This window comes from Procambarus clarkii, chromosome 16, assembly GCF_040958095.1.
Source record: "Procambarus clarkii isolate CNS0578487 chromosome 16, FALCON_Pclarkii_2.0, whole genome shotgun sequence".
Taxonomy (NCBI): domain Eukaryota; kingdom Metazoa; phylum Arthropoda; class Malacostraca; order Decapoda; family Cambaridae; genus Procambarus; species Procambarus clarkii.
In genome coordinates, this window is record NC_091165.1 from 35,818,125 (window position 1) to 35,841,066 (window position 22,942).

General features: G+C 45.7%; 1 protein-coding gene across 1 annotated transcript; it reads left to right on the plus strand.

Moving 5' to 3' along the window:
- Window positions 1-653: 653 nt before the first annotated feature.
- Window positions 654-18,349, plus strand: LOC138365211 (peptide transporter family 1-like). The gene is made up of 6 exons (XM_069325447.1): window positions 654-739; window positions 1,812-2,082; window positions 9,928-10,148; window positions 10,632-10,798; window positions 13,623-14,425; window positions 15,250-18,349. The coding sequence occupies exons 2-6, from the start codon at window positions 1,831-1,833 to the stop codon at window positions 15,853-15,855; spliced, it is 2,049 nt and encodes a 682-aa protein (XP_069181548.1). The 5' UTR covers window positions 654-739; window positions 1,812-1,830; the 3' UTR covers window positions 15,856-18,349.
- Window positions 18,350-22,942: the final 4,593 nt, after the last annotated feature.

Consider the following 22,942-nt stretch of genomic DNA (forward strand, 5'->3'; position numbering starts at 1 on the left):
AGTAACGATGTGGACCATCATACATATATTGACGTAATGGACAATTATAAAGTAGAATTTGGTACTATTGAATTTGGACAAATCGGGAAAGGTTTTGTATATATTTTGCTAATAAAACCTAACCACCCTAGGCCTAATACACGCTATTTAAGGCCTAACAAGGCCTTTAAGGCCTCCCCCTGTTTCAACCAAGTAACAAAGTGCTATATTAGTCCTAAGAATATTTAAGTTTGGTTTTAGCTTGATTTTTTCCAGGCCCAATAAAGGTATTAGTACCAAATTCTCTCTAATTGTCCTTTACGTCAATATATGTACGACAGTCCATATAATTACGAGAGGTACTATCTAAACAGGAGGATGGGCAGGTTTACATTGTGCCCAAAACTGTGTATTAGTGACTTTTATAATGTACAGTGTTTACCTACGAGTTCTCAACTGCATCTTTTATCAAATTTATGTATTATTCTATAAATATAAATTATTATTTGGATTGTTAATCTGACGGGAGAAATGTGGAGAGTGGAATACTGTTTTCTGTCACATAAGTGAATGCTAGAGAATAGGATATTACAAACTTCATCATCAAATCTGTAGATGACATTAAGATCTATGTTAAAGTAACAGCCAGCCTCCCCACCACAACTGTTGGGCGGCTGGCTGTTACTGATGCTACTGGGGTCAGTGTGGACCTGAACACGGTGGGTACCGCAGCTCCTCCCCACCACAGTTGTTCACTCTGGTAAGCTCACCATTACTGTTCGTATTTTATACAGTAAAATATCATCTCTGAATGTGCAGAGGTCGGTGTTATCATGTCGATATTTTTGCATATGAGCTTGAGGTTGTGTGGGGTAGACAGTTCCAGGAATGGTTGTGGGGTTACGTTAGAAGGGGTGACGTTGCCTACAAACAACGTTACCATATTATTCATCAAGGTTTACTTTATGTTCTGTGTACATGAAGAAAATCCACGCGTCTGTTCAAGTAATGAAATTCTGGGAAAAGTTGATGGAAAAAAATAAGGAATGTTGACAGTATTATATAATTCATAATGACTACTCATGACTGAAAAAAAACTGAATTTTACAAAATAAGCCATCTTTTAGGTGGTGATAAAATTTGTATTATGCTACCAAGATCAAGAGGTACCTGCAATTACATTATGTGTGTGTGAGTTTATAATTATCTAAGTGTAGTTGCAGGATGTGAGCTACGCTCGTGGTGTCCCGTCTTCCCCTTCATCTTTGTCATATGACAGAACCCGCTGATAATTTTGGCATCTACCGACATCCCTTAAATTGTTGCAACCTTTTACAACTCTGTTCGCAAAGCAGAACTTTTGCATACCTTTTCGACGCTGTTGCTTTCTAAGCTTTAGTCTGTGGCCTCTTATTCCAGAATTCTCAAGTTTTAATAATCCCACTTTGGTAAATTTTTCGATTCCTGTGAGGGGTTTTATGTTGTGATTATATCTCTTTACCTTCTCTTTCCTCGTTTGTGCCTGTTTTGCGCCTCAAGCTCATAGCTCTTGTGGGCTTTTGGTCTGGAAGCCGTTTGGTGGCTTGTCTTTTTACCCTTTATATTTTGTGTATGTATCTTTTTAGATATGGCCACCATACAACTACTGCGAACTCCGATGTCAGTTTCACAAATCTCGTCAATTTTTGTAAAGTATCTCCTTCTCATCCATGAATTTAAAAGTTATTTTGAAATTATGCAAGTTTAGCATAGGCTTCTCTCACAATGTTTAAAATAAGAAAAAATCCAGGCATCCTTCATTATGGTTTTTAATTGTGTTTATACTGAAACAGGTGAAGTAAGAGAGGCGTCATGGCGTACGGAAGAAGGAGGTCTGGCGGGGCAGTCATGATAGCCTACCCTCGAGGGGCCATAGTCATCCTGGTGTCCTACCTGCTCGAACGCCTCGTCTACTACGGGCTCTTCGGTGGTGCTGTGTTCTACATGCAACGGATGCTGGGCTTCACCTCCTCCTCGGCCACGACGGTCAAGGCCATCATGGAAGGCCTCGTCTACCTCGCCCCCATTGCCGGTGCCATCCTGGCCGATGTCTATCTGGGCAAGGTGGGTCGGGTGTGTGTGTATACTCCCCTTGTTGTGCTTGCGTGGATTGAGCTTTGGCTCTTTGGTCCGTCTCTCAACCGTCAATCAACTGGTGTAAAGATTGCTGAGCCTGTTGGGCTCTTATCATATCTACATTTGAAACTGTGTGTGGAGTCATCCTCCACCACACTGCTGCCTAGTGCATTCTATTTTTTAACTACCCGGACACTGAAAAAATTCTTTCTAGTGTTTGTGACTCAATTAGTTAATAAGTTTCCACCTGTGTCCCCCTGCGCGCCCCCTAATGATTCTCCTCATTCACTTTGCATCATCTGCAAACATTGATATGAAGGCGTCTCTTGTATGGGACATTATCAAATGTTTTCTGATAATCAAGGAATATACAGTATACCCAACCTTCTCTCTCTTATTTCATTTCTGTCTCCTTACTGCAGAACTGCAGCAAATTTGTCAAGCAGGATTTAGCTTTACAAAATCCGTGCTGGTGTTTTGAGACAAAATTTATCTGTTTTAAATGTTCGATTAACCTGCTTCCGATCAGTCTCTCTAGTAAGTGGCTGGGGATACTCGTCAGTGATAAGGTGCTATAGTATAACGGTTTCTGCCTTTATAGTATAGAATGCAGAGTCGTACCACATTAGGTATCTTCCAGCAATCAGGATGTTTTCCTGTTTTTGACAAAGAATTAATATTATAGCAAGGGGGGGTGTTGCACAATTGCTTCAGTTGCCTCTTTTTAGAGTCAATGGGAATATTTCGTCTGGTCTTACAGCTTTCGTCACGTTCAGAAACTGTAATTGCGTCCTTACTTCATCTGGTCGTCATTATAATTTCAGTGAGGCTTTCCTGTGGAAGTCCCCATTCGGTTTGGACTCTTAACTGTAGTGGCAAAATCAGGTTCCAGCTTGAATACTTCTTAAAAACTGATGTTAAGTTTCTCATTATTCGTAGCATTACTTCCTTATGTTTTACAAGTCTGATAACCTGGTTGTTCGCAGTCATCTTCCTCTTGATGTTGCTACACAACAGTTTTGGCTGGGACTTCGCACTGAATTCATAGTCATTCTTATACTGTTTCTCTGCCTCTCTCTGGTTTCTGTGTAATCATTTCTGGACTCTGTGTATACATTGTGATTTCCTTCTGCTCTGTGTTCTCTATATTTCTTCCACGTTCTTTTGCTTATTTTCTCAACTTCCAGCCCAACCATTTGTGGTGGACGGTAGAGCGACGGACTCGCTGCATGCAGGTCGGCGTCAATCCCCGACCGTCTAAGTGGTTGGGCACAATTCCCTCCCCCGTCGAAAGGGAACAGGGTGTTGGATGTCTGTGTGGCATTGAGCTGGGGGTTTCACTTTGGTGGAGTGGAAATTGTTTGGCTTGGGGGCTGGTGAAGGGAAGATGGCAGACAAGAGTGACTGAGTTCCAAGGAGAAATGTAGGAAGCGGTATAAGTGGTAGTTGATGCTAAATGGGTGGCAATTGGTGGTTGGTGGGTTGCAATTGATGGGAGAGGGAAATTGGTGCTACTGCGATGGAAGGAGGTTTCTGTGAGTGTTTGTGTAAGGGGTACATGAGCAGGAAAGTCAGGACCCGGGTTACCACGATATGGGGAACCAGGATCTGGGCATACCAATAAACATTGCCAGCCATGGTTGTGAGAGCACCAAAAGATTGCCGTAAAGAGCAGTCGGGGAAACTGTCAATAAACAACAGCCGGGATTATCAAGGTATACATCAGGTGGGGGTAAGGAATGACGGCATCAGGGAGCGCGCTCAGAATTATAAGGAGAAAGGCAGGCAAGACAAACAAGTGTACGTGTTTGGTCTTTAATCAAGGTAGAATTAAGGTAGCAAATTGCATCTTATATATCAATACGAACCTGTTTTCGTGGTCGGCGTGTATACTGACGAAGTTGGCCAGGCATAGCCAAGGGGAAGGTCATGTATAATGAGGATTGTGTGTATAGCCTCGTATGTTTACCCCAGACCTATCTGGGGGTAGGTCTGACGTAGGATTGATGGCGCTGGAACCAATCTTATTGGTGTATGCCTTTCCATTGGAGACTTTCGCTGCCGCAGAGAGGGGGACCTGCTGCATGGGTAACAGCTTCTCCCCTGTATCAACCTACTCTGCCTTTGCGCTCTGAGAGGCCACTCCAGACCGACAACCAGAGCGCAACGCCATAGTCTCTTGAGACTGATAGATGCCTACTACTACTACCTTTCCTTGCGATGATTCCGGGAGTTAAGGTCCCCGCGGTCCGGTCTCTGACCAGGTCTCCTAGTCAGAGACCCCAGGTGAAGATCGTGTGTATTGTGGATCCTTACCATAATATACTTTGCGTGAAGATCGTGATTCATTGTATTCAGTATATATACTAATGATCTTCGCCTGTTTGCATGTAGTGAGGATTGTGTATAATGAGAATTGTGAATTTGTGTAACGGTTCTATTGTTACGTAAAGTATGGTGACAAATAAACACAGACACTAAGATACTATATATATATTTGGTCGAATATACAGAAGTACACCGGTGATACTTTGGTGTGAGTTGAGCGCACTGAGCGTCGGTACAGTATCTCGCAAGTGTCTGCTCTAGACCACACTTGAAAGTAGACTAGCCAATGTTCGCTACACCGCTGCTTATATGCTCGGGCAACACCTCACCGTGTTGCCCAGGCAACGCCTCACCTCATTCATCTCCAAAGGTTGACAGGAATATTAACAATGCATTGGAGCGAGTATATTATTGGGATAATCTACTCGCTACAGAACTCCCCCTCCCAGGGGATGAAAGGAAAAATACTTGATCAAGGAACTTAGCTGGTCGGCGAATTGTACGCCCTGCTCGCGTTACATAACCATCAAAGTTAACTTCCTCCTCTTCGCTGATGTCATCTAACTGGGGTCGTAGGGTGGGAGGTCGCACAGGATCAGGTTGTGGTGCGGCTGGTAACTGGGGTTGTAGGGTGAGAGGTCGTACAGGATCGTCCGTTGTCGTAGGTGGCGGTGCTGCTGGTAACTGTGGTCGAAAAGTGAACTGCGTAGTCGGCGGATGTGTCTCTGGAGGGATGTCTGGGGCAGCGTCACAGGGTGCTGGTTGAAGGCGATCGATGGAGATGTTTACCCGCTGTCCTCGGCGTTCAATGGTGAAGAACTTCGGTGTTCGAGAAACCACTTTAAATGGTCCTTCGTAAGGTGACTGTAGAGGGCGTCGAACAGCGTCGACTCTTACAAACACGTGTTCAGTTGTGTGGAGCTCATGAGGCACATGTAGCACGAGTTGTCGGTTGGCGTGGTGGTGTAGGCCGAATGTTTGTCATGGCCGCCCGTAATTTCTGGACAAAAGTGGGGTCTGGGGGTGTGATAAGTGGCGTTGGGGTTAAGAATTCGCCCGGAAGCCGCAGGCTAGATCCGTATACTAAGTCTGCTGCCGAGAATCCACTGCCCTCCTTCGTGGCTGAACGGATGCCAAGCACGACTAATGGAAGGTTGTCGATCCAATCATCAGGGCGTGCTTGAGCTCTTAGGGCAGCTTTTAGTTGTCTATGAAAGCGTTCTACCATTCCGTTCGACTCAGGGTGGTATGCTGTGGTTCGGTTATGTGTGGTGCCGAGGAATTCCATAAGTTCCTTCCATAGATATGATTCGAACTGTCGTCCTTGGTCGGTGATGATGACAGAGGGGCTGCCAAAACGGGCGACCCATCCAGAGAGGAAAGCCTGGACCACTGACTCAGCTGAGATGTTGATTAATGGGATTGCTTCCGGCCATCTGGAGAATCGATCGATGCAGGTGAGTAGATAAGAATATCCTCTTGCCGACGGTAATGGTCCAACGATGTCTACATGCACCACCTCGAAACGGTCAGAAGGTAACGGAAACTGTTGAAGAGGGCTCTTTGTGTGACGATGTGTTTTCGCTCGCTGGCACTGGAGACATGAGCGAGTCCATCGTCGAACATCGGCATTGATTCCTGGCCATACAACACGCTCCGTTAGTAGTTTCTGGGAAGCACGTACTCCTGGGTGTGCTAGGGAGTGAAATACTGAGAACGTTTTCCAGCGAAACTGGGCAGGAATGTAGGGCCTAAGTGCTCCCGTCCGTGAGGTGTCACAGATTATCCTTCCGCCACCTTCCATGGGAATCTCGATGAACCAGAGAACTGTGTCAAATGTTCGTAATCGCTGCAGATCAGGGTCTTCCCGTTGGGCCTTACTGATTACACAATAGTCCACCTGAGCTGGGTTTGTCACGACGTGGTTTATGGTGGGTCGAGACAGTGCATCGGCTATGACATTATTAGTTCCTTTGACATGACGGATATCCGAGGTAAATTGGGAAATAAATCCCAGGTGGTTGGCTACTCGAGGAGAGTGAGCATCACCCTTGGCCGCCAGCGCATAAGTGAGAGGTTTGTGGTCTGTGAGGATGTGGAAGTTCCACCCCTCGAGAAAGTGCCGGAAATGTTGTATGGCTGAGTAGATGGCGAGCAGTTCCCTATCAAAAGTGCTGTACTTCTCTTCAGTGGGTGACAGGCGCGCTGAAAAGAATGCAATTGGGCGCCATTCTCCTTCAACGAGCTGTTGTAGTACAGCACCAATTGCTGTGTTTGAAGCGTCGGTAGATAGATTGGTGGGAGCGTCAGACACTGGGTGTGCGAGCAAGGTGAATTCCGCCAGCTTGTGTTTTATGTCGGTGAATGCTGTCTCTGCCTGGGGAGTCCACTCCAACGGAAGACGGGACGTGAGTTTCCGACCTCGTAAGAGGTCGTATAAGTGTCGCAAGATGTCCGAACAATGTGGGATGAATCGATGATAAAAACTCACTACACCAAGAAATTCTTGCAACTTCTTTGGAGTAGATGGGCGCGGGAATTCCTTGATTGCCTCGATTTTCTTCTCTAGTGGTTGGACCCCTGCTGCTGACACACGGTGTCCCAAGAAATCCAGCTCTGGAACATGGAAAATACACTTCTCGGAGTTGAGCTGCAAGCCGAAGTTGCGCAGACGGGTGAGAAGGAGTCGGAGGTGTAGCAGATGTTCTGTTGGTGATGTACTGGCCACCAGCAGATCGTCAATGTAGGCGTAGCAAAAAGGAAGGTCCTTAACTAATTGGTCGATGAAGCGTTGGAATGTCTGGGCTGCATTCCGTAGACCAAAAGGCATCCGGACGAATTCAAACAGTCCAAAAGGTGTTGTGATCGCTGTTTTCGGAATGTCTGCCGGTTCCACAGGGATCTGGTAAAATGCCCGCACAAGGTCAATTTTCGAAAAAACGGTTGCGTTGCTCAATCCCTGTGAGAAATCCTGGATGTGTGGTATTGGGTAGCGATCCGGCAGAGTGCGAACGTTGAGAGCCCTGTAGTCTCCGCAAGGGCGCCATTCCCCTGGGGCTGTTTTCGGGACCATATGGAGAGGTGAAGCCCATGGACTCTTCGAAGGACGGATTATTCCCGCCTCCTGTAGTTTATTGAATTCAGCACGTGCTACCGCCAGTCGTTCCGGTGCCAGGCGGCGTGGTCTGGCGAAGGTAGGTGCTCCCGTTGTAGTAATGTGATGCGTAATCGTATGTTGCACCTCTGGTCGAGGGCTGGCGGGTTGGGTCACATCTTTGAATTCATCCAGGAGTGCTTGAAGTTCCGTAGATGCGACTGGGGTGACGATGTTAACTTGTGTAGAGGTACTAGGAGAGGCTCGAAGTACTACACCTGCGGGATCCACCATAAGTCGTTGGTGTTGCAGGAAATCCCATCCAAGAATGGGTTGTTCCACATCCGCTATGAGGAAAGTCCACGTAAAGCGACCCAGAGAGGCGAACTCGAGAACCAGGGCGCGGGTCCCATATGTACGGACGGACGTACCATTGGCGGCTCGTAAGTCCAAACCAGGAGTACGGGTTGGTTTGACTAGTGGGGGAGGCAACACACTAGCTGCTGCACCTGTGTCAACGAGGAAACGGCGTTTGGTTATGACGTCAGATATGTAGAGCAGTGTAGTGTTTGAAATGGCGGGGTCACTGGCCGTTAACAGTCCCCGCCGAAGTAGTTTCCCGACCAGGAACAAGGAGCCCTACAGTTGCGGGCTTGGTGTCCGAACTTCTGGTGGTAAGAACAAAGCTTTCCCCGACGTTCTCGCTGTTGCCTAGAGACTGATACTGGATTCGCATGGTACGTTTTCCCTGGGTGGGCGAAACGCCGGTTCTGGAGGACGTCGAATTGTTGGGTGTCTGTAGTCTGCTGTGTATCACTGAGGTGGGACAATATAGTGTTATTAGACGTCGTATGAAGCCGGTCTGCCAGTGTAGCCAGCTGGGCTAATGGGGTGTCGTCAGCCATACTGAATAGGGCCGGTTGAATGTGTTTTGGACAGAGTTGTATCCACAGTGATCTCACAATCTCGCTGGGGCTGGGCCAGTTGCAGTATGCATCACATACTGAATATGCCGCAGAAGCTGAGCTGGTGTTTTGTCTGCTAATCTTTTGTCAGTGAGGAGTTGGTCCCTTTGTTGAATGCGGCGTTTCATTGGTGCCTGTAGAAGAGCGGCCTTCAATGCAGTGTACGTCCTGGTGTCCGGTGATGGCGCGGTGATGACAGCGGAGGCAGTGTGCATAGCCTCCGAGGTAAGTGTTGGCAGGGTACAGGCATATCGGGGTTTCTCAGTCGAAATTTCGTGAAGGTCGAAAATAGCCTCCATCTGCATGAACCAAAATTCTGGCTCATCTGCGTTGTATGCTGGAAACCTGGTAGATAAATCCATGGCGAAGATCTAGTTTGTGACTAGGTGTTCTTTTTCACTCACTGGGTCACCAATGTAACGGTTCTATTGTTACGTAAAGTATGGTGACAAATAAACACAGACACTAAGATACTATATATATATTTGGTCGAATATACAGAAGTACACCGGTGATACTTTGGTGTGAGTTGAGCGCACTGAGCGTCGGTACAGTATCTCGCAAGTGTCTGCTCTAGACCACACTTGAAAGTAGACTAGCCAATGTTCGCTACACCGCTGCTTATATGCTCGGGCAACACCTCACCGTGTTGCCCAGGCAACGCCTCACCTCATTCATCTCCAAAGGTTGACAGGAATATTAACAATGCATTTGGAGCGAGTATATTATTGGGATAATCTACTCGCTACAGATGTATAGTGATGGTCGTGAGCTGTGAGGGTCACAGCTCGGGAGAACTATGTGGGTGTAGTGAAGATTGTCACTGCAGACAAGCATAACTAGGACCTGCCACTAGTGAAGATTACCTTGAGGTGCTTCCGGGGCTTAGCGTCCCCGCGACCCGGTCGTCGACCAGGCCTACTACGCACAGGTAGGTACGCACAGTGAAAACATTCACCCAGGTGTGTATGCGTGTTGATTGTATGTATCATGTGTAATGAACATCAAACATTAGTTTTTTTATTATTATTATTTATTTATACAAGAGTTCTTACATTATTTATTGAACAGCCACTATCACGCGTAGCGTTTCGGACAAGTCCATAATCCTGTGTTCCCCGGAATACGACCCGCCAAATCGTTTAACAACCAGGTTCCCATTTTATTGGTGGGTAAAGAGAGGTTACAGTTAATAAGGATTGACGCCAAGTAAATCTTCCCCGGACAAGATACGAATCCAGGACAAAGCGCTCGCGGAACGCGTCTTATCCGGTCTTGAGATAAAAGCAAAAGTTAACTTCTGTTTCACTAAGTTGACTTAGTGAAGGTCCTGTTATCTGTATATATCTTCTAAGCTGAACTTCACTCTCGCTCAAGCAACCTCACACTATAATACTCCCCGTACCTCTTCAACACCTCTTAGTCTCTGTCACCTTCCTCATACAGGCTCGCACAGTGTTCCTGATGTGCTGCGGGTACACAGTGGGCGCCGTCATCTTTACCCTCTCTTCGGTCACCCCCATCATGGCCTCCTTCAGCGCCGCCAAATTTACAGGAGTCTTGGGCATGCTGGCGCTGGGCATCTGCACAGGGCTCATGAAAGCTGTGTACTCCTCCCTCGGGGCCGACCAGTTCAAAGTCCCAGAACAACGGGAGCAACAGAAGAGGTATGTTAAAGTCGGGGAGGTTCATCAGGGTGAATTGGGGATATTGATGGGTGTGAAAGGCTGGGAAGAGGGAGTTCACAGGTTGGTGGGTTTTGTAAAGGAGTTAGATAGGTTTGTGGTGTGGCTGATATTTGTCTTTGCTATACACGGTAGGAAGTGCAATTAAAAAGTTGCAGCCAAGTTAACGAACAGACTCGCTGAGGAAAGCGTTAACAAGGACTTAATGCTTGATGATGGAAAACTATAGAAGAAGTGATCATGGCTCCTATTCCATGGTCATATTTGGCGAAATCTGTGTATAAGACGTGTGCATTTTAGTTTGCTTCAATAATACTTTGAAATGGTCAAGTAGTTAGGAAAGACAAAACATTCCTGCTCTCGATGACGTGTTAGATGGAGTTATTAATTCGTTTTTTGCACATAAACCAGAAAACTGGTAAGTTGTCATCTTAGCATTCTCTTAACTTGTCATTTCTGCTGCAGGTTCTTTTACGCCTTCTACTGGATGATCAACGCTGGCGCCTTCGTCGGGCTATTCATAACAGCTCAAATACGAGACTCTGTCCAGTGTTTCGGTGATGACTGCTACTTCCTCTCCTACATTATAATGGCCGGCCTCATGGTTGTCTCCACCGTCATCTTCGCTGCTGGTCAGTCCTCTAGGATAATAATATTTAAACAATTTTTATTATTTGTTGATGTATTTTCAAGATGGCACCATGGACTATTTTAATACAAATTTTGTGACTTAATAAAACGTTTTTGTAAAGCCACAAGCATATGTGTGTAATGCTGCAAATTAGTCCCAGATGACACCGTAGCATATTAGTCCCAGATGACACCGTAGCATATCAGTCCCAGATGACACCGTAGCATATTAGTCCCAGATGACACCGTAGCATATTAGTCCCAGATGACACCGTAGCATATTAGTCCCAGATGACACCGTAGCATATTAGTCCCAGATGACACCGTAGCATATTAGTCCCAGATGACACCGTAGCATATTAGTCCCAGATGTCACCGTAGCATATTAGTCCCAGATGACATCGTAGCATATTAGTCCCAGATGACACCGTAGCATAATAGTCCCAGATGACACCGTAGCATATTAGTCCCAGATGTCACCGTAGCATATTAGACGCAGTCAGAGAAGGCTGTAAAGTGTAGGAGGCGAACGAGCAGGAAATTAGTCCAACGGTGTGTCCCACTATGCCTTTAATCTCCTTCCTTTTCCTATGTTTTGTTACGGGCTATTCATACCTATGCAACCTCTTGGGTGGCTTAATCTTCATCAATCAATCAATTTATGTTTTGTCCCATACAACAGTACTCACTCATGTTTGTTCATTAGGAAAACAGAGTTTAGAACATTCTTCTTAAAAATTTAAGACGGGTATAAATATTCTTGAAAATAATTCGCATACATATGATAATCTTTATTTCATCAATGAGATTTGTAGACTGTCTCTTAATATATAATTGTGCAATACTCTCCCCAGTGTCTCCACTTGACAGCTCAGGTAGTGCACCATTAGTTGGCTCATCTAGTAAGACCTCACACGTCTGGCTTAGACAAACTTTAGGGGCAGAAGGGATGCTTTGGCGGGCTTCTTTGGGACCTCACAAGCATTCAGGGGGAACCAGCAGTCAGATCTATGAATTTGACCATTGAGGAAGAGGCACTGATGCCTCCCACAATCACATAGATTTGCGCCTACGTGCCTACGTGATTGTCCCACTTGCCCTTTCGTAGGCTTGTCCCTAGCCTGTAGACTTATCCTTATCCATGTCCCCCCTAGCTTGTAGGCTATGGACATGGCGGTCGTTGGGAAATTCAAGATGGGTCTCCTTACCTTCGCTCTCACCGTGCGTAGACAGAAAAGTCATACCGCACACCAAATACAATTGCCAACTCCATGACTATTGTTTGCTTCTAAGGCAAGGATGCTTATTTCGGTCTAGTTAATCATAACTGGACAGTTAGTTAGTTTATTTCATTTATTATGCACCCTATACCCATCTTGTGGGCAGTAGTGGAAAGGGTTACAGAGGCACATAATGGGTTCAGGGACTGAACCCCACAATTCATTAGCTAAGCAATTTACAGTTTTAATGCACAACGACCCTCGTGATAGCAATGGCCTGATGGTAATGTAGGCTCATCAGAGACCAACATGATAGACCCAAGTCCATACATAATGATTTTAGATCCATGCATATGTGGTTCTGCATGCGTATTGTGTACAACCGTAATGCGTATACTCTTGCATTCACAAGCTGATTTCCCTACTGTAGTTCACACAATGTACACCATTAAGTCAGCTGTGGCATTAATTCTCTCAGAAAATGGGAAATTCCGCTAGGGCAATGAAGAGGACACGAACTTACGACCTTATCATGGCCAAGCCGCATACACTACCAATAGACCACCGTAACTTGTAAAAGTCATTCAACCAGATTTCTGTTGAAATCACAGGAAGTCTGGAGGCCCCTACTGAAGCCAGTCCAAGTTTTACGTAAAAAACACAGGAACACACTGTGTGTTTCTGAAGTTGAGGCGTAAGGTGTGGCACCACTCTGCCATTCCACCTGAGTGCTTGTGGGTTATACCCCAGCCACTTTGACTGGAAGGTCAAGGGTCATGGCCCAATCATGTCAAAGTCTGTACTTCTCTCAACCAGTTTAAAACTTACATAATAAACGCCATGTAACCTACCTTACTCCTAAATGTCAACCCATGTCTACTATTTTAAACAATGCTGTTTGTTGACCAACTTGTATAATTGCTATTTTCTGCCATGTCTCCCCCCCCCCCACTTATTTTTACTCCTTTTTTCAACACAATTTATACTTTAAGCTCAATTATTATTAAGTTTTAGTCTAAGTGTTCCCCCCCCCCCTCACACACACCTTGTCCGAAACGCTATGCTTATTAGTGGCTTTAGGTATTGTATGTACTAGCTCTATCTTTAAATGTTTGTAACTTATCTTCAATGTATGTAGATTTACTTGAATAAAAAATCTAAATCTAAATCTAAGGTAGGGCGACGGTCTCGCTTCATGCAGGTCGGCGTTCAATCACCAACCGTCCAAGTGGTTGGGCACCATTCCTTTTACCCGTCCCATCCCAAATCCTTATCCTGACCCTTTCCCAGTGCTATATAGTTGTAATGGCTTGGCGCTTTCCCCCTAATAATTAAAATAAATTAAATTGTGGGTTATACGTAAAATTTGGACTGTTTTCAGTAGGGGCCTCCAGACTTTCTGTGAATTCAGTAAAAATCTGGTTGTATGATTTTCACAAATCAGCGATGGTCTAGTGGTGGAGTATTCGGCTTGGTAATGCCAAGGGCGTAGGTTCGTGACCCTAGTGGATTTTCTCATTGATATACATCACTTCAATGTGATTTCTGTGTGTTTTAATTCTCTCACATCATCTCTATTATCTGTTATGTATTTGTTATATTACAGGTCGGTCGCAGTACAAGGAGGGGCCCCCAGACACAATGATGCTAAAAACAGTTCGCTGCGTTGCATACGCGGTTCGCAAGACCTGGGATAAGAACCGAAAGCCTGTGCAGCACTGGCTTGACCGTGCTCAGGACAAATATGATGTTCAGTTGCTGCTGGACGTGAAGGTGACCTTGCGTGTCCTTCTGCTGTTCTGCACCTTCCCGCTCTTTTGGGTTCTCTTCTACCAGACCTTCACTAGTATGATATTCCTGGCTAAACGTCTCGACGGTATGGTGGGCAGCTATAGGATCCCGCCAGATATGTCTTCCACTGCCAACTCACTGCTCGTTTTAGCTCTCATTCCGCTCTTTGATTTTGTGGTCTACCCCTTGTTGGCCCGCGTTGGCGTCCTCACCAAGACCACATCCCGGATGATCGCGGGGATGTGCTTCACCATCATCGCCTTCCTGGTCTACGCACTGGTGAACATGAGCGTGGAACAGACTTGCATTCCTCCAGAGCAGGCGAGAATCCACGTTTACAACGCACTGCCTTGCCAGATGGTGGTGGAGGTGCCCTTCGTCAAGACCGGTCAGCTGAGTGTGGAGAGCGGAGGCCAGGTGGTTCTGCCTAGCTTGACTGTCACACATGGTGATGAGGTGGAGGCCAAGGTGACAGCCTCCTGCCTCGCCCCGGACATGAGGCAGGTGACAGTGAGGGTGCTGGGTGCCCATGAGACAACACTCCTTGTCACCTCCACTGGCGTGCTGGCTCTCCCTCCCAAACTCGAGTACATCAAGGACGAAGATGCCGACACCAAAGTAAGTCTCCGTACCCAATCATTTCCGCTCCTTGGGTTTCTTGGGTGTAAAAAGGCTAAATGCTAACAATGAGAGCAGACTTTACTAAAGATTCAGCACGAATCATTTCAAGTAACTAGCAACTGGAAAGTGTATCATAAAGTGTCACCATGACGCCAAGTCAACTGTAAAATACATTAATAAAACACAACAACGGGCGAGTATAATGCTTCACAACACAGTTCAGGCAGAGAATGATAATATCCTAGCAATTATTTTTACTTTTACAAATATTGAAACATTTTCATAATCTGAGATATTTTACAATTTTCTCCATCCTCAAAAATTTATTAAATAAGTTTTTGAATGCTTTTGACTAATAAATAAGAGCCATTTATTACAGGTCTATTAAGTAGTTTTTAATTAGTTTTGTTACTATTATTATTGATAGTCACAAGGCAATCACAACAGCGTGATTTATCAATGATAAAATCACTGGAGCCGAGCAGGGATTGGTCCAGCATCTTAAGATGCTGGTTTATCTTAAGATGCTGCATCGTCTAAAGATGCCACTTCATCTTAAGACAATTTCATTAGCAACAAAATCCTTAGAGAACAAAGTAGTGTCTGGATGAATATCTTTTGTAGCATGTTTTGTAGCCTAGCGCGTGTTCGACATTCACCAAGATGTCGCTTCGATCCCCACTGCTGAAGTGATTTTCTCATTACTGATATTATCATTGTTATTGTTAATATTATTTGATGGTGCCTTAGAAATAAATAATCCGTAAAATTTAGGGCCTGATTTCCTGGTGTTGTTCAGTTGTGTTGGTTCGCCCTGACAGGTGCGGGTGTTGGCGCCTGCGCACAACGAGCTCAACGTGACGCTCACGTACGACACCATCCTCCACAACTTCCAGCTCCTGGAGGGAAAGACGGAGTTCCAGCGCATCAGTCCCCAGGAGTACAAGGTGATGGTGGAAGAGGTGGAAGTTGGAGAGGCTGCTGTGTACCAGGACGGTGTGTACGACATCGTCATCACCACCACCGACGTCTTCCTCTTCCCCATGACGGCCCCTGCAAACGTCCACATGTTGTGGCTCCTTCCCCAGTACGTCCTCATCACCATCGGCGAGGTCCTCTTCTCAGTCTCTGGCATGGACTTTGCTTACTCGCCGGCCCCGATGGCCATGAAGTCTTCACTGCAGGCAGCCAATCTCTTCACAATTACTGTCGGCTTGTGGCTCTTTGCAGGACTAACGAGCCTGAGCTCTGCCACGGGGGCCTTCAAGCACCGACCCTCTCACGAAGCCTTCTTCTATGCTTGTCTCATGTCCGTCAACACAATAATCTTCATCGTGCTGATTAGGAGAAACAAGAAATCTCGCCTGAGGACCCCGGTATGGAGACATACACAAGTGAATCCTGTCTGTGAGCCCATCAACAATTAGCCTCTCAAGACAATCTTGTTTTCATAGCCGTCTCCGCACTCGGCGGGCGCTTCGCGAACGCTTTGGCCTGTTTCGTATTCTGGCTGGAGAGGATTGACTGGGCGCCAATCCTTATCAGTAGCTTCTTTAACCAGCAGTGAATGGGTACCTGATTGTTAAAGGATTTGGCGGGTTGTATTCCGGGGAAAAAAATTAGGATTAAGGACTTGCCCGAAACACTATGCGTGCTAGTGGCTTTACAAAAATGTAAAATATCTTGTATATAAAAAAATGAACACTCTGTGTAGTTGTATTTCCTGTGACGACGCTCGCAGGTATGGCGTCCCCGGCAGGATTGTCTAATTGTCACTTATGAACGTCGAATTCTCAGTTAATTTGCAAAATTCGTATTTATTGGGCAGGTAAGTAGCTGAATCTAAAACAGCAACAAATAACACTTGTAACTTGCACGTCTCCTGTACCAGGTGAGTACAACGGGCTCACCATAACCTGGCTGCTTGGAACTTTTTGTTGTGAGTAGCTGAATCTAAAACAATAACACTTATAACTTACTCATACCTGTTCCACCAATTGGACGGCTTAAACTTCATCAATCAATCAATCACATGTAACTTGTAACCTGCTTTTGTTTTTGATAATGTTGACAAGCATCAACGAAACTCACCTCTTAGTGTTTTGATTAAATTGTAAAAGGAATTTTGGAGAGTTAATTTTTCAACTTTCTTCTAAAGTAAAAAAATATGAGACAAGTAGAGACGATTCGGGATAGAATCATGGATCTCGTCCTTTCTGTCCCTGTCCCTGTACAGCCCGTTGCCGTCGTGAGGGGGCCTTCGTGGGCGGCTGTCGGAGTGTGATGCTCCATGGGACAGTCCTCTGTCATGTTGAAGCCTTATGCTCCTACTGCCGTCTTCACAAATTGTGCTAGATGCTTTTTCCTCTTACTTATGTTTTATGTTTCATGCACCCATGGTGGATGCAGATCGTCTTTTCGGGTGTCCTATCGTCTTGGGGGGGGGGGGGTGCCAAAAAGACTTGTCGGGTGTCCTATGCTCTAACTGTGGCTCCATGGTGGGTATGGGGGCTTATTCGTGGATAAAATTATTACCCGTTCATTTATATGACGACATCTGACCCTCTTTTAACATCCCAGACTCGTGGGGTGAGCGACCTGGCCCCCCGTGTCGGACTGTGATGGAAGGCCGGGCTCTGCACATGTAGCCCGGCCTACATACTACCTATATTCATAAGAAATATGACCCTTGAGCGCTATTTCTAATAGGAATTCAAGGTGATTGCAAGTATTTGGAGTTTTAGATTACGACTTTTTACACCGAAAATATGCAAATTAGTAAAAATTGCTATTGGTTTGCCCAAATCCCCTTGCAGTTTTTTTTTAAATACGGAAATATTACTATTGAGCATTATTTCTGAGCAGAATTCAGGGTGATTACACGAATTTGGAGTTTTATATTGCTACTTTGTATACCGAAAATATGGAAATTAGTTCAAACGGCGATTGGTCAGATTTTTCACAAATCTATCTGCAGTTTTCAAAATACGATGCCTATCGGAAATATGACTCTTGAGCGTTATTTTTGAGCTATACTGAGCTTACAAGATTGTTGTTGTTTTAGATTTAGCTACTTAGAACGAAATGTCCATGTAGCACAGGCTATGGTGAACGCGTAATCGAGTTTGGTTATTCGCGATAACCTTGTTACTGTGACACTGTTACGACCCTGGGTTCCTTAGTTTGAAACCAGAGGTCAAATTGAGCTCTAAATAATTTACGTTTCATTATTTGATAGAATTGCTGATGCGCGTTTGTTCCTATCTTCCTTGCCAGACGTAAGACGAATCTTGTTTCTCACAGAGCATTCAGACTCTTGAGCTTGTTGTGGATTAATTATATCATTGAACTAATTATCAACTATTCTTAGAACTAGTAAAGTAACGAAGGCCGGTGAAGACTTGTATTGTTTGTAGCTGCACGATCAGTTAGGTTATCTTCCCGGCAACAACAACAACAACAACTGGGGAGCTCGGAGACGGAAAGCCTGGGGTGCGCTCTTCTCTGGTCTGGCTGTGGTGTGACAACATCTTCCTGTGGGGCTCTGCCTTCATTCTCCTCCTCCTTCCCCCTTTACCTTACCTTAAGCTCCCACGACAGCTAAAATAAGTATCCTCCTATGTAACCGTGCTACTAGATAGGCTTATGTGACTTGTATAGTGATTGTGTAGTATAAGCCAGTGTTTTGGGCATCCCTAAGTGTTTGTGTTGTGATAGGGTACCACGTGGGGCTCACTACCCCAAGCTGCTTTAAGCTTTAGAGTTCTTTACAAGTAGACTTTACCCTAGCTTGTCCTAATTGTAAAACCTTGTATCCTGCTTATGTGGACGTAAGATAGTGTGGTAAAGTAGTTATTGTTATTGTTGTTAATGTATATGGGGGGTTGTTAAGAGGGTTTAATAAATAAGTTAGTTTTTAAATGAGTATCCATTCTTCCTGTGTAGGGGATCAATGATCAATTTCTAGGCTGACATTTTCGTGAAGCCACTAAATTAATATTGTTTATGTTCTTATTGGGGGCCGGCCGGGCCTATCTGATCTCCACTAATTTTGATACATCCTGATTCTAGCTGTTGGCCCTTCTCCTTAATACTCTATACCCCCCATAACAGTAAGCAAATTTGTAACAGACAGCCTTACAAGATGTTTGTTGTTGTTGTTATAGATTCAGCTACTCAGAACTAGTTCCAAGAAGCACGAGCTATGGGGAGCCCGTAGTGGACTTACTTGGCACTGGAGTGGGGCAAGTAGCACGGGCTATGGTGAGCCCGTAACTTACCTGGCACAGGAGCGGGGCAAGTAGCACGGGCTATGGTGAGCCCGTAGCGGACTTACCTGGCACTGGAGTGGGGCAAGTAGCACGGGCTATGGTGAGCCCGTAGCGGACTTACCTGGCACTGGAGCGGTGCCCTGCTCTGCGACGTACAAGAAGAAATCTAGACATTTATTAATGTGGATACACCCCACTCTACGATTCACCAAAATTAAGCCCCTTAATCGTAGGGAGTGGCGAAGGGTAGGGTGAGGTGATTGTTGCCTGACTCCGGCTTTTAGCTGTCCGCTAGGTCTTACATCTTCCCTCCGGATCAGTGGAGGACCATCGAACAGTTGTATGCTCGAAGTAGAATTCATCTGGATGTTGATTACTGGTGTCAGCTACCGAATGAACACCTCCTTATGTATACGAAGCCTCCTACGATCGTCGGTGCGTGTGATTACTGTCGTATCTTTCGCTATGTCTTGGGCATAGTGAATGATATGACAGTAATCTTTCACCGAACATACAGCCCCGCTCCTGTGCCAGGTAAGTCCACTACGGGCTCACCATAGCCCGTGGTACTTGGAAGTTTTTGTTCTGAGTGGCTGAATCTAAAACAACAACACCAATGAATAATCATCAGTCTAATGATGAATAAGGATGAACCCAACTAGCCAAGTCAGCAACAGGAAAAATGCGGCTGTCTTTTTAAGGATCTGAAAAACAGTATAGATAGAGAGAGAGCTTGGTACAAAAGGATTAAAGGAGACGTTGAGTGTAACCTTGGATTGTCAATGAGCAATCTGAGAGCAATAGTACACCAAGAACTTCAACAAGATCTTGTAGATCTGAGGCAAAGTGAATCCGACACCAGTAATTCCATCTATCATCACACTATCATGCAAGAGGAGCCACACATCTCTGGTTCATCCAATAAAATCAGAAGACTTCTAGATGTTACTACTGCTCGGCTTTGACTTTGTTACAAGTATCTCTGGGAATTCTAATTGTCGGCTGATTTAGACCTGACCAAACGTAAACTGTCAACAAAATTATTCGGACACTCTCCGTCACTACGTGATGGAGTGCAAAAAGATACATAAATTCAGGGACAATTCTATAACCAATGTTCCAACAATGTGTAAATATTTCATTGAAAATGAACTGCTACCAGAAATTTTAGCCAAATATCCCCAGTATGCAAACAGTAGGTAGTATCTAAGTGATTGTAACCTCTCCACCGCTACCCACTGGATGGGGGCGGTGTGTAGGTCAAACATATCAATTGTGACACTAGCTCTCCACATATGTCAGTTGCTTAATTTATAAATTGTATTTGTGGTCGATCTCAAACCCATTTATGATGTGACGACTTATACTGAATTTTGTAACTAGCTCATCAAGATTGTAACTTGCTTAGCTAAATGAATTGTGGGGTTCAGTCCCTGAGCCCATTATGTGCCTCTGTAACCCTTTCCAATACCTTCCACAAGATGAGTATGGGGTGCATAATTGTTACGGACCCGAGCCGAGTGTCGTAGCACGGAGCAGTGACGTCCATGCCATCTGTGAGTCAGCTCCCGAAACCCCCTCCAAATGGACGACGCCATCTAGCGAGGGCGGGATATACCGGCCACAGGGGCTGGTTTCCCGTCTTAATCACCTCGTAACGTAGCTGTTGCTGACCTCTGGTGAGGTGACGCTTAGACAGCAACGCCATCTATGGAGTGGATAGGTGGGCGTTTGTGTCTAAGCCTGTAAGTGAGGTGCCCTAGAGTGTCCCCAACACTAATGACGTGTCTGATTAGAGAGTCGACCTGGGACTGCTGGATTGGACGATGGGCAGTCTACCCAAGGCAGCCATAGTATCTCCACGTGTTTGCTGCAGAAGCTGTGAGTCACCCCCCCCCCCCCCGGATTTGTGGTTGGATTTGGATTGAAGGCCTCCACGACGGTGCACCCAGTGGGATTGTGATTTGGCTGGCCTGTGGCCTGGGTAGATTCGCCTAGGGAATCGAAGGATTCATCATGAGGCCACAAGAAGAGAACCAGGGCTACTCGTCTTGAGCACCGTAGAGCATCCTGCGTCTTCAGAGGAAGACCAGTTAATGTACATAAGTGTAGTTATAGCCCCAGCGAGTGTTTATATATTTATTTATTGGTGGTGGTGAATATATATTTAATTTAGTGCGTTTGTATCCCTTCCCCTTTAATTTACTTGCGATACGGAACACACCCCTTGAAAGCCACTACTAAATTGGGGCCGGATACCCAAACTCTAATAACATCAGAGAAGAACCCTAGTTGCGACCCAATAGGGCCGTAACAATAATAAATGAACAAAACTAAACGCTCGTGACTATTTAGGTCAAAGATATTTAATCAAATCACATTTTTAGTGCTGCATGAGCATCATTTGCGTGCGCACGTGCACAGGCGCATTTGTGTGCTGTGTTTTGCCGTTATTTTGTCATAAAATACTACAGTTTCTAAATATCACTTTCAAATTGTAAATCATTTGCTAAATATCTTTAACAACGCCTATAGGTAAACTAACTTTCTGTTTAGTTTTAAGTATTACCCAATTATACATGTAAATAAATATCCAAATTATGTTTACATCAGCCCATCCTCCTGTTTTGATAGTACTGTTGTTGTTGATATAGGGGCGATGACGATCGAGGACTCGGATGCGCCCCAGCTGCACGATACCAGAAAAGTGCGGAGAGGGATGGTAACCCTAAAGTCTCTACTGTTGACAGACGTGTCCAATAAAGTGAAAGGTATAGAGAAGGTTGCCATAATGGACGTCCTCATCTTCTGCACCCGCTCTATCAAGGAGAATGGGAACCGTGAGGCAAGGAATATGCAGCCTACAGACAGCACTGTAGTCTGACGTGCACTGTGAAACCGTGGGCAATGGAGAAATAGATGTTCCACAGTATCCTCCTGGTTCGAACATCACTGACAGTAGGGGGAATCCACCAACTTAAAGACGATGGAGATGCGCACCCAGAGAGGTTTACCTTATCCGAAGGCGAGTAAGGGTCATGTCAAGAAGATGCGAGTGTTGACGGGCCTGGGGAGGGGGAGAGGCACTCTATCGGAGGCAACCCAGAGAAAACATAAGGAAGGTCAACATCTCCTCCACCCAAGCCGTGAGGCAGGCTGCTTGAAGATGCTACAGAGTCTTTTTTAGATCCAGAAGTACCTGTGTAACTTCATGGTGAGCATACACCAATCCCGCTACTTCATCTACCTTCTCATTGCCATGATTTCGGCATAAGATGGAACCCAGTGCAGAGACTGACCAACCCGGGAAAATTGAGTAAGACAGCAATTCCCCACGGATCTGTGCCACCATATTATGGTAGACCCGCAAACGCTGAAATGATATCAGACACAGGGCTGCAAGACAGTCCACGTAGAAGACAACCAATGAGGGCCCGGAAACTTGATGGAGGATTCTTAATACGAGCAAAATTGCGAAGTTCCCCAGCCAGGCACGAATGATCAGGAGAAAGTTACCATGTCTGATACAAGGAAAAAGGAGCGTAGAAAGCAGCCGCCGAGGTTGTCGGCAACTGATTAACATGGGACCCATCTGTGTAAACCTTCAGGTATCCTTGGTATAAAGCACGCAGGTCAGGGAATATCGAAGGATCTAGACCCTCTAAATCCTTCTTCCGGCAAGGAGGCATGAAAACGTCCACCGAAACACTGATAACCAAACCAGGGACGGGTTCTGGGACTGGAACGGAAAACTCTGAATAAGCGTCAAAGGCTCAGACTACGAAAGACAGATGACGGCGCCTGAAACGTCCCGCCGGCACATCCCACAAGTGTTCATCGGACTGCAAGCGAGTAAGCAAAAGTGCAGCTGGGAGACGCACTATCCGTTGGAGTCGTCGACAAAGGACTAGAAGGCGTCCAAATCGCAGTGGCCAAACCCCCGACTTTGCATGGAGAGAGAGCACTGGCAAGGAGGGCATAACCCCAAACGCAGAGCAAAGGGCACCATTTTGGAAAGAATAAAGCTGCGCTAAGACCGATGGAGCCGCCGAACCATAAACTTTAATCTCATACATGATCCTGCTACATAGGAAGGCCTTATAGAGAACTAAGAGAGAGGGACACCCGCGAAACCCCCCATGCCATCCCGGAAAGCCGCTTCATGATGGTGATGTGGTGCAGATAGGAGCCCGCCCCCCTCCCCCAAGGAAGCTACGTGACGCTTTTACGATAGCCGAGGGCC

Coding starts and splice junctions, on each gene's coding strand:
- LOC138365211 (XM_069325447.1), top strand. CDS start 1,831: ATGGCGTACGGAAGAAGGAGGTCTGGCGGGGCAGTCATGATAGCCTAC. Junction 2,083..9,927: donor CCGATGTCTATCTGGGCAAG/GTGGGTCGGGTG, acceptor TTCCTCATACAG/GCTCGCACAGTGTTCCTGAT. Junction 10,149..10,631: donor CAACGGGAGCAACAGAAGAG/GTATGTTAAAGT, acceptor TTTCTGCTGCAG/GTTCTTTTACGCCTTCTACT.